Here is a 12,744-nt window from a genome sequence, read left to right as displayed (position 1 = left end):
AATAGAAAGTTCAAAAGAACAGCATTTATCTGAAATACAAAGCTTCTGTAGCATTATACACTACCGTTCAAAAGTTTGGGGTCAGTAAGAATTTTTATTTTTATTTTTTTTTTAAAGAAATTAAAGAAATGAATACTTTTATTCAGCAAGGATGCATTAAATCAATCAAAAGTGGCAGTAAAGACATTTATAATGTTACAAAAGATTAGATTTCAGATAAACACTGTTCTTTTGAACTTTCTATTCATCAAATAATCCTGAAAAAAAAAATATTGTACACAAATATTTTGTACAATTGTACACATTAAATGTTTCTTGAGCAGCAGATCAGCATATTAGACTGATTTCTGAAGGATCATGTGACACTGATGACTGGAGTAATGATGCTGAAAATTCAGCTTTGCCATCACAGGAATAAATTACTTTGTGAAATATATTCAAATAGAAAACAGTTATTTTAAATTGTAATAATATTTCACAATATTACTGTTTTTTCCTGTATTTTTAATTAAATAAATGTAGCCTTGGTGAGCAGACGAAACTTCTTTTAAAAACATTAAAAATCTTAGTGGTTCCAAACTTTTGGACTGTACTGTATATATATATATATATATATATATATATATATATATATATATATATATATATATATATATATATATATATATATATATATATATATATATATATATATATATATATATATATATATATATATACATATATACATATATATATTTATATATACTTTTTTAATTTTATGTAATCATTTTTTATTAAATAAAATTAACCAACTAGGACTGGACAATATATATTGAATATGGATTTATTGTTTATTATATATTTAATATTTATTAATGTTTATTAAATATGTTATCGTGTGGTTAATATTTAAAGTAAATAACACTGTGTTGTGTATCAGAGCGCTAAGACAGACTTATTTTATATTTTATTTTTAAAAAAAAATTCTTATTAAAGCTGCTGTCCGCGATTTTTGGCCCTCTAGCGGTTAATAAACAGAACTGCACGCGTCTTGCGGAAGAACATTGTAGCCGGAGCTACTTATGTCTATGGCGAATCACGCAGTTACTGTGATACTCTGCGGCGAGTCCTACCAGTCTGGTCTGAAATAGTCCGAATATAAACACTTATTATAAGTGTACCATAATGATTCAGGATAAGACAAAAACACGGTTTGAAAAATTTATTCATGTTGTATATTCTCATTATATAATTTTTGTAAATTTTTAACACAAAAAAAGTTGCGGACTGCAGCTTTAAATTAAGTTCTTTTGAACTAATTTACTGAAAGTTCTAGGAGTTCTGGTGTGTAAGAGTTATTGAGCAATCACACAAACCCCCCCCCACCCGCATTGGCCACACACACACACACACTCAGGCTGGTTGCCGGGGGGGACGATCTTCCATAGTCTTGGAATGCAGCTTACTGTCTGGCCAAACGTACCATTAAACCATGTGCTGCTTTTGTTTTCCATTTAGAGCGTGTCAAACAAACAACACCCTGGCACACTCTCACTCTCAGGACACACACGGCCCAGTCATAACACTTCTGCTCTCATAGAATATATATGAATAATTATGAATTTTCATTTTATATGCCCAAAGCAGCTGAGTTTGAACCTAGTTTTGACTTTGATGTACTAGAAAAATATGTGGTATGTTGTTTTTAAAGACATGGTGCCATGATTTTTGTACACATTGCATTGCAGAAACGTGGACATGTATGGTAATCCCATAGTATTGAAGTACCAAGCAGTATATTGATCATATGAAATTCTGACTTTGTTTTCACAGTGACCTCCTATCATGACGTTGATGAAGAAATCGACCATCTGGCCTCTTTCACTGCCAAGCAGCAAATGTTAGAAATCAAGCAGCCAGGTTTGAACTGTCTACTCTTAAAATCTGTGTGGTTATGGTTAGTGAGGTAGTATAGCGGTTATAGTGGTCACGAGTCATAGCAAACCCTTCTGAGTTTCAAACTTGCTCGCTTGTCGCTATGAGCGAAGTTTCAGTTTAAATGTGGTGTGATTCACACATATGACAAATAACGGCAGGTTTGGATTGGAAAGGCCTCTGCCGCTTAGTTAACAGTGGAAAAACACTGCATATAAGAATGTAGTAATTTGGGACATTAGATAAAAATAATCTTTTTTTTTTTTTTTTCCTCTCTCTTTTTCTCTTTTTCTCTTTCTTCTTTAGAGTCTTCTCCACAATCCCGGTCAGAATCGAAGCAGAAGAGTCTGCCCAAACCCACAACCGTAAAACCCACAACCGGCAGCCCTTCGACACCACAACACCAGACTCCTAAATCTCCCCAGCCAATCACAAACTCGTCAGATCGCCATGGGCCGATCGCTTCCCCCCACACTTCCAGAGACAGCCTGCTAGTCTGTATGTGTCTTGTTGGCTCAACAACAAAAAAAATTAATGCAACAATTTGCATCAATTTATCACAATTTTGAGTGAATTTACATTCAACCAACAAGCTACATTGAGTTGAGGAACTTAATTTGTAGCATAAACACACATTTTTAAGTCGATTACTCAAAAAAATTAAGTCGCTTCAACTACCAGAGTTGTAGCCCTGAAACCAATTAGGCTTTATCTTATCTATTTCAGTTCAAATCAACAGCTATCATAGCACATGCTAGCATAACTTATTTAACATGTATATTTAATGAACAAGTAAGATATTAATTGCTACTACAGCATTTAAAAAAATAAAAATAAAACCAGTTAACAGAAATTTTAGTTTAAATTACAGACGATATTAAGTTGATGTTATGATAAACATTATTATGTCAACAGAACTCTACAAAATTATGTTTGCAACTTAAAAGGTTTAATTAAAACAATAAATTAGAAATTTTAACTTGCAACCATGCGTTTATTTAAGTTGTGGTAACGGGTCCCCTGAATTACCGTTTTAGAGTGTATGATTAATGTGTTGATATGAGGTTTTTTTTCTTTTTCCTTTTCTTTCTTTTTTTAATCATTTCAGCATGCTTTGACCCAGTTTCCACAGAAATGTAGTGCAAAATGCACAACATTTTATGTAATTTTACCGGATTTACTGTGGTTTGCCTGGCCTACATCCCTGACAAAGATGACATTTTAACAGCAGGCCCATCACATGATGTTTTGTATTTTTTTTTTTTTTTTTTTTTTTTTATAACTGGCTTGTCCTCAAACATTAGTACATTGTGAGCCTCTCTGGATTATGTGAAATTGTGTTATTACCTCTCTGGCATTTATCAATTTACACACTGTGCTCTCATTAAAGTGCCATTGAGTGTGTCCCATTTTAATGAAGCAAAATCTCCTGTTTATGACAGTCCTCCTCATCATTTTTCTTGTCTGTGTCTGTTTCTCTCTTTCATAATTGTGTGTGATTGTATCGCTGGGGGCAGTGATGATATCTTTATGCATTATTATGGGGACCATGGCACTCATTGTTGCTACCGTCTGCTGGATCAGGTAAATTTAATCTTTTTTTTTTAATTATTATTATTATTATTATTATTTATCAGTTATACAATTTATTAGATTGTTTTGTCAGCCAAAGCCATTATCATGCTTCAAACAAACTTCCTGTTTGTAAATAAAAATTGTGTCTCCAGTATTTAACCAGGGAAAGGTCAGTGAAAGACGTTACCAGATTTTAATTTTTTATAATTTTTTATTGCATATATATATATATATATATATATATATATATATATATATATATATATATATATATATATATATATATATATATATATATATATATATATATATATATATATATATATATATTAGTATTTTGTTGTCAGTGTGGCCTTTTAAATTTTGTATTTTAAATAAAATATATTTATATCCTTTTTGTATTTATTGTGCTTTTTTTTTCAATATTATAAATATAAATATATAAATATTCTTTTATCCTTTAACATTTTTAGTGCAGTTTTTTTCATTTATATTAAATATATTTTATAATTCTATTTTCAGTACAGTGCACCTTTAGCAAACACATTATTTTAGGAAATTTTATGTGTACTTCTTTTAAAACAATGTACATGTCAGTGTTTTCTGTTGCAGACCTTTTTTTTTCTCTTTTTTACAGGTTACAGAGAGAAAGTCATCTGGCTCAGAAGGTGGATTACCCTGCGTTTCATGCAGCAGGAACTGACAATAACCATACTTCTGTAAGAGAATTCACATTAATGGCAGTTCATACATCCAAAAATACAATAAACACTTTTTAGCACTTCTTCTTGTAATGTTTAATTGTTTACAAGCATTCTCTTTCCATGTTTTAGTCTGGGGATAAAACACTGGCTCACAGCGCTCAGATGTATCACTACCAGCATCAGAAACAACAGATGCTCTCAATGGAGAAGTAAGCACAATACATGATCTGCTGAGTCATTTTAGCATGTGTTTTCTCAGTTCTCTGTCATGGTGATTTCCTTTAACAGTATTTGTGCATTTTTATCGTAAGTCGCTTTAGGAGACTGCTGACTAAAAAAACGCGCGTTTTCTAAGAACTTTTTTTTTTTCACTTTCATTTGTACTTTAATGTACATGTTTTATATTGATATGAAATATGTTAAGAATACTGGGTTAAGTTAAGTGGCATTTGTGACCATGTTTATTTACTACCAAAACTTATTTTGTTTCCCTTTTTTAAATACTCATGTTTATAGTAATGCATTTACAATGGAAATGCATTTAAACTGGGCCACTGTGAAAAGCCAATATGTAAGTCAAAAATGACTTGATTTTTTTATTTATTTTTTTTTAAATAATTACCTGCATTATTTATTAAAAACCCATTTTTGAAAAGTGAAGTTGTCTAAATCATCCTTTTTGAGGTTGGACTACATTTCTAGATGTGTGAAGAACTTCTTGCTATAAAATGTAGAAACATATTTTGATATGTCACGTCCCTTTCTGTTATTCTTGCAGCTAATGTGTGAAAGTTATCACTTCATGATAACAAAGTTGATGCAGCCATTATGTGGTTTTATCACAAAATGCAGTCAATATATCAGTTATAGACGGTCATGTCTTCTTTTTTTTTTAAAACACAGACATAAAACAGAACCGAAAGTCTCAGAGTCTGGGGCCACAACAGATGAGGAGAATGAAGAGGGAGATTTCACTGTGTATGAGTGCCCTGGACTGGCCCCGGTGTGTACACTTTTTAGCATCTATATTCCTCATCTATATTCCTCATTTACCTTACACTATATATATATATATATATATATATATATATATATATATATATATATATATATATATATATATATATATATATATATATATATATATATATATATATATATATATATAGTGATGGCAAAGCTGAATTTTCAGCATCATTAGTCCAGTCTTCAGTGTCACATGATCCTTCAGAAATCATTCTAATATGCTGATCTGCTGCTCAAGAAACATTTAATGTGTACAATTGTACAAAATATTTATGTACAATATTTTTTTTCAGGATTATTTGATGAATAGAAAGTTCAAAAGAACAGTGTTTATCTGAAATCTGAAAAATAATCATAAATGTTTATTGAGCAGCAAATCAGCATATTAGAATGATTTCTGAAGGATCATGTGACACTGAAGACTGGAGTAACGATGCTGAAAATTCAGCTTTGCATCACAGGAATAAATTACTTTGTCAAATATATTTAAATAGTACACAGTTATTTTAAATTGTAATAATATTTCACAATATTACTGTTTTTTACTGTATTTTTAATTAAATAAATGTAGCCTTGGTGAGCAGACGAAACTTCTTTTAAAAACATTAAAAATCTTAGTGGTTCCAAACTTTTGGACTGTACTGTATGTATACATATATATATATATATATATATATATATATATATATATATATATATATATATATATATATATATATATATATATATATATAATTTTTATTTATTTACTTACTTACTTACTTACTTACTTTATATATATATATATATATATATATATATATATATATATATATATATATATATATATACATCCCAGGTTCGTGGCTTTGTGTTCGGTTTAAACCACAGACTGTATAAAACCCAACCGGTAGATATCAGCGTTATCTCAGAACGTAAACTGACGCGGAGCCGGAGAAGCACGAGGTGCATCAATAGCGTTAGCATTAGCAAACCCAGCTCACAAGACGATAGAATTGTTCCGTTCCAGCGGCATACAGAGCTGAAGTGTGGACTCATTTTGGCTTCAACTATAAAGAACCCACTAAGGTTCAGAGTCAGTTGTTTGCAAAATATGATAATTTAAAATTGAAAAATTGAATCTTAGAGCTCGCTTAACATCCCGATCCACGCTGCTGAGAGGCATTTAGATAGAATATGTAGTAATGTTATGTATTGCTGGTTTTCCTCTCAGTAACAAAATAAACACAAAACAAAAAATGACAGCGGTGACAGCATAAAGAAAGCATCTGATCATAACAATCATGTGAATATGTTTGCATCAGCTCTATTCAGCACTTCAGTGAAGGCACGTTTATTTAAATAGCACTTTATACAGATTAGACTGTACATTATTAAATATAAAACAGACATTTAGTCATGAAATGGACTATGCACTAGTTGTTAAATAGTTTAGAAATTAAAAACTGTTATACCGTGAACCTCGTCTTAAACCTATACACATAAAGAATCCTGCAGTACTTCACTATTTTCCCTTAGATTGCACAAAATAGTGATTATTGATATAAATGCAAATGATACTGTAATGATTAAATAAAGTTGTTTATAATGTTTTATGCATATGGTGGTGTGTTCTTTATGACCGTTTTTTCTAAAATTTCTAAAAGAAATATCGCAATATATCGCCTTTCTTACAGTATCGCAATATATCACAATATATCGTATCGTAACCCCTGTATCGTGATACGTATTGTATCGCCAGATTCTTGGCAATACACAGCCCTAAAATTATATATATATAATATATATATATATATATATATATATATATATATATATATATATATATAGGGCTTACTAACATTAACTTTTTTGCTCACTAGCCAAAGTTACTAGCCACACAGCATTTTCACTGGCCCCAATTTTGACATCAATAACATGGGGGAAAACGTCTCGGAGAACCTTAGTTCTCTGAATAGGGAATGAAACGCTGCGTAGTCGCTATGGGAACGCCTCTGTGTGATGTCTTCATGAAGCACGTATGAAATCTGTCCAATCAGGAGATGGTACGTCATAGGCGGGTGACGTCACTGACCAGGAACTATAAAGCCGGCCCAAACACACTCACATTCAGCTTCTGAAATACTGAAGCAAGTCGCTTACGGGCATGCTGGGAGTATGGCATGGCAACGCAGTGTCTTGTTCCCTATTCAGGGAACTAAGGTTATATACATAACCGAGACGTTCCCTTTCAAGGGAACTCGCTCTGCGTAGTCGCTATGGGAATGACAATACCAACTTCGCCATATGAGCAAGTGACCGTACGTGTGTTACCGAGGCGCACACTTTACAGAAGCACCTGCGCCCCTGGAGTGGAGCTGAAGTCTAGTTCATAGAACCTCATGGAAGTATGTGGTGATGACCATCCTGCCGCATCACAAATGTCAGAAAGGGAAACCCCAGAAATAAAAGCCTTAGAGGCAGCCATACTCCTCGTAGAGTGAGCATTCCCAGGCGTACATTCCCAGGTGCAAATTCTAAGCATGATAGAGAAACCGACAGGGCTTGAATGTCTCCAATTCTCTTGAGAGATGAAATGGTTAAAAGAAACACTGTTTTAAGTGTTAGAAACTTTTTTGGCACCTCTTCGAGGGGCTCGAAGGGTGCCATAGACAGGCCCTGTAACACAATGGCCAAATCCCAAGCCGGTACTCTTGTGCGCATTGCAGGTCTGAGCCTCAAAGTGCCACGAAGGAAACGAGATATATGTGGGTGTCTCCCCAGAGATACTCCACTGAAAGGAGCATGGTAAGCAGCTAAGGGCCGCCACGTACACCTTTAGTGTGGGGGGGATAACCCTGAAGAAAATCTTTCCTGCAGGAAATCCAGAACTGCTCTGACTGGGCAGTTAACAGGATCCCACTGGTGATTTTCACACCAAGAAGTGAATAATTTCCACTTCAAGGCATACAGTTTCCTCATGGAGGGAGCTTTGGACTGGAGTATGGTCTCAACAACCTTAGTTGAGAGACCGGAATCTATGAGCTGTGCCCCCTTAGAGGCCACGCCCACAGCATCCATAACTCCGGGTGGGGGTGCAAAATCAGATCGCCCGCCTGAGAGAGAAGGTCCCTCCTGAACGGAATCTCCATCGGACACCCATCGAGAAGGGATATCAGGTCCGAGAACCATACTCGGGCCGGCCAGAACAGGGCTATTAATAACAGACGGGCCCCGTCCCGGCGTACTCTCTCCAGAACTCCTGGGAGCAGTGCAATCGGGGGAAATGCGTACAGCGGTAGCCTCGGCCACGGCTGTACCATAGCATCCAGCCCAAGAGGTGCTGGGCTTGACATTGAGAACCACAGTGGGCAGTGAGTCATCTCTCGAGACGCAAACAGATCCACTTGGGCTTCGCCGTAGTTCTCCCATAAGAGCTTCACCACCTCGGGGTGAAGTCTCCATTCCCCGGGCCTCGGCCCCTGCCTCGACAGGATGTCTGCTCCCACATTCAGGTATCCTGGGATGTAAACTGCTCTGAGAGAGAGTAGTTTCCCTTGGAACCACAGGAGGATCTGATTCGCCAACTTATAAAGTGGGCGTGATCTCAGACCCCCTTGATGATTTATATAAGAGATCACTGCTTTGTTGTCTGATCGAACTAACACATGATGATCCCTGAGGTCTGGAAGGAAGTATTTCAGGGCTAGAAATACCACCATCATCTCCAGGCAATTTATGTGCCACTAAAGATGATGGTCCTGCCACAGACCCTGAGTCGAGCGACTACTCATGATCGTTAACCGTCGTTAGCATGAAGCGACGACTGATGGCCCCCAACACAGGTCCCTCGGACAGAAACCAAGGTTGCTTCCATATGTCTAGAGCACGTAAGCATCGCCGCGTGACTCTGATCATACGAAAAAGATTCCCCCTCGGTGAGAACCCCTTGGTTTTGAGCCACCACTGTAGTGGTCTCATGTTCAGCAGGCCAAAAGGTATCACATTGGACACTGCTGCCATAAGACCTAACAGTCTCTGAAACTGTTTGACAGTGAGTGACTGACCTAGTTTTATGTCTGAGACAGTCGATAGAATTGATGTCATGCGCGCCGGAGATAGACAGGCCCACATAATCATCGAATCCCATACCACGCCTAGATAAGTGGTCCTCTGAGCTGGAGAAAGCACACTTTTCTTTGCGTTTAGTCTCAACCCCAACCTTCTCATATGAGCGAGAACAACAATCTCGAACAACAATCTCGATGTTGAACCGCCATCTGCTCTGATTGAGCCAGAATCAACCAATCGTGTATGTAGTTCAGTATGCGGATGCCCTGCATACGCAAGGGCGCCAGAGCCGCATCTACACATTTGGTGAAGGTTCGAGGTGACAGTGCTAGGCCAAAGGGAAGAACCCTGTATTGGTAAGCTTTGCCCCCAAAAGCAAACCTTGGAAGAAACCTGGTCTCTTCCACGATCTTGACACCTCAGTGTCAAGATTGGGAAAAAACGGTAGCGCCCGACGTGGAGGCTGAGCAGACATTGATGGTATGAAGCGTTCATCAGGTTTACTTCGGGTCTGCTGCTCTTACTTCTCGGCTGGCCAGTCAATGTTAAGCTTGGCAACAGCGTGAGTAAGCACCTCCATGAGCTCCTCGCTCACGGGAGAGGGAAGTGGCGAGTCTTCGGTCTCTCCCGTTGTCACACTAACAACATCCAGCTCCTCAGAACTAGACGCCATTAGTATGACAGTGTCAACCGGAGCGGAAGAAAGCGCAACGCGTGCTTCCTGCCTCCGAATTGACACAACGGATGCAGCAGGTGAGGACAGAGATAAGGCTGGGCCCGACTCTAACCCCGCTGCTACATCCATCTGCAAACCCCAGGACATGAGACGCCACCCTGCCTCAGCAGAAGCAAGTCCCAAACCCTGGGGAGCGCGAACCGAGCCACCCTCCTCGAAGAGGGCTCGGCGGGAGCGCAGCTTCCTCAGCGGAAACTGCCCCTCAGCCCCCTTCGAGAGCTGCCTGGGCATGCTGCACTCCCAAACAGGCAACACAAAGGTCATGTGAATCCCCACTCGTAATGAAGCGAGGGCAGGGATGAACACACTTTCTAAACTGCTGCTGTTGCTCGCCCGCCATAATACCAGTGATAAATCAACGATGGTAGACAGATAACACTAAATAAGACAGACAAGATTGCTAAAGACACAGAAGCTGAATGTGAGTGTGTTTGGGCCGGCTTTATAGTTCCTGGTCAGTGACGTCACCCGCCTATGACGTACCGTCTCCTGATTGGACATATTTCATACGTGCTTCATGACGTCATCACGCAGAGGCGTTACCATAGCGACTACGCAGCGCGAGTTTCTTTGAAAGGGAACTGCCATATAGATATTTTTAATATTATCTCATAATTTGGCAGCAGGTATATTAGGCTGCTGTCACTTTAAAATCTAACACATGGATTCATTATGCTGTTACACGTAACTGTTTACGTTCACTTAAAACATAAATGCGTTTATGAGAATACTCGCCAAGACAGGCATTTTGACATAATTTTGTGTGTATTTGACTGTTTAAGCACAATAAGCAGCAAAAAAGAATTCAATTTAGTTCTGAGAGGCAGCTTTATGTGCTGCACTTTGGGTGTGAGCAGAAAATCTGCAGGAATGACAAAAAATATGCGCAATATGCACAATCCCACACCAAAATTCAAGCCCCGGCTGTAACACCAAAAACCGGAGCAAATGAAACGAGTGAGTGAGGGGAGGCGGGTTTGTGTGTCAACTCGCTGTCGGAGAAATGAGAGAGCACGAAAGCACAGCTGGTATAGTGTATCTGTTCAGTGGAAGATGAGTTTTGGAAGCATTTCAGATATTTCAGGATCGATAGGTTATGTATTGAAAAATCGATATTTTAGACAACACTACATTGCACTTAGTTTATTATTTCAGATACCTTTTTAAAAGACTACAGTATATTATATATACAATTCAGCAGCAAAGTAGCTATCAACAGGTTTGCAGGTGTTAATGTCAAGCCCTGTGTGCGTGTGTGTGTGTGTGTGTGTGTGTGTGTGTGTGTGTGTGTGTGTGTGTGTGTGTGTGTGTGTGTGTGTGTGTGTGTAAAGTTGTCTAAATCATCCTTTTTGAGGTTGTATTACTATTCTGGGAAATGTATCTTTTGCAGAAGTATATTTTTGACTTATATACACACACACACACATACTTGTATATGTGGTTTTACGGGAACTCTACTATGTGTTTTTTTTTTTTTTCTCTGCAGACTGGAGAGATGGAGGTGAAAAACCCACTGTTTGACGACTCCACCTTACACTCACAGAGAAATCACAAGTGACCTGGACACACATACACACACACCCCTGCATACTTTTAGAATAGGCCTAACACACCTAAAAGCATTCCTCCATAGGGTGAAGTTGCACCACACATGAATGATGACATCGATAAACGCATGGAAAGAAAAAAACTATGACTGTGTTTTTCCTGGAACATCTGAGCTGACGCCCAGCCTCTCAGAACAAAGTGAAAAAATACCCAAACTCTAAAGATGCTGAAGAAGGGATGGTATGTAGATGAGCAATGAAGGAAAAGACAGCAGTGGTTAGGAGGTTTTTCTTAAACTCAGATGCACATAAGAACTCTTGCGCCGCAAACTCTCAGTGGAAACTGAAACCGGCATTTTAGTGCGGTTTCATTACACCACACCTTTATTCTTTAAGTCTGGTGTTTGTTTCCTCACTAGCTTTTTATGTCTCCTCCCTTTTAAAATCATTCCTCTTTAGGGTCTCGATATGAAACTTTATAAGCGTCTCTTTCGGCTAGATGTCATTTTTTAAAGCAGTGTTCATCTTTTTGGGCAAAACTGCCTCCAGAAGCACCTCTTCTTATTATTGTGTATAAGAAATACACAGTGGTCTCTCATACATTGTAATTTGCCTCTCCTTATCTGAATATTATTTTCTTATTGTCGACATTTGCTTGTCAATGCTGATCTAAAACAACATAATATATTCTCTTTTTTAATTACGAAGAGTTCGGTTTCATTTTTGTCACTTTAGTAATTTTTCCTCTGTATGTTCTTCAATGAAGTGTGAAGTCTCTTTAACCCACTCTTATCTCTTTTTTTGTTAGTTTGTTTTCTTTGTATCCCTCAGTAAAAATCAAATGCATTTTAACTAATGATATAATGACTGTGTCAGGGAATTAAATACTAGTCAGACTGAAAAAGAGATGTTGAGGTTCCTGTGCTCAAGTCACTTTAGTGTAAATAAATAAATAAATAAATAAACTTAAATACATGTATTATATTCTATTTCCTTGAAGTGTATGAGTGATAATGACATTATTGCATATGAGCTATAAAACAATAACAAAAACTTTCATACCATCGCAGCTGTGATGAATGTTATAATTCAAAATTTCCTGTTATAATACTACTAATACTGTCATGTTTGGATTAGAATTTAATTATTATTATTTTTTCACTTTTTTAACTTATTTTTTTGCAATATA

General features: G+C 37.0%; 1 protein-coding gene across 1 annotated transcript in view; it reads left to right on the top strand.

Annotated features, from left to right (window-relative positions):
- The window catches only part of npdc1a (neural proliferation, differentiation and control, 1a), a 37,589-nt gene extending 25,063 nt beyond the window's left edge, over nucleotides 1-12,526 (top strand). Inside the window, exons 3-9 of the mRNA XM_048165811.1 lie at nucleotides 1,816-1,902; nucleotides 2,224-2,415; nucleotides 3,435-3,501; nucleotides 4,130-4,211; nucleotides 4,326-4,405; nucleotides 5,100-5,199; nucleotides 11,495-12,526. Coding sequence (XP_048021768.1) covers nucleotides 1,816-1,902; nucleotides 2,224-2,415; nucleotides 3,435-3,501; nucleotides 4,130-4,211; nucleotides 4,326-4,405; nucleotides 5,100-5,199; nucleotides 11,495-11,566 — 680 coding nt within the window. The 3' untranslated portion in view covers nucleotides 11,567-12,526. The remainder of the gene's footprint in view (nucleotides 1-1,815; nucleotides 1,903-2,223; nucleotides 2,416-3,434; nucleotides 3,502-4,129; nucleotides 4,212-4,325; nucleotides 4,406-5,099; nucleotides 5,200-11,494) is intronic.
- The last annotated feature ends 218 nt before the right edge of the window (nucleotides 12,527-12,744 follow it).

Source organism: Megalobrama amblycephala, linkage group LG18 (assembly GCF_018812025.1).
Source record: "Megalobrama amblycephala isolate DHTTF-2021 linkage group LG18, ASM1881202v1, whole genome shotgun sequence".
NCBI classification, from domain to species: Eukaryota; Metazoa; Chordata; class Actinopteri; order Cypriniformes; family Xenocyprididae; genus Megalobrama; species Megalobrama amblycephala.
Note: the sequence above shows the minus strand (reverse complement) of the source record. Positions and strands in the feature narration are given on the sequence as shown.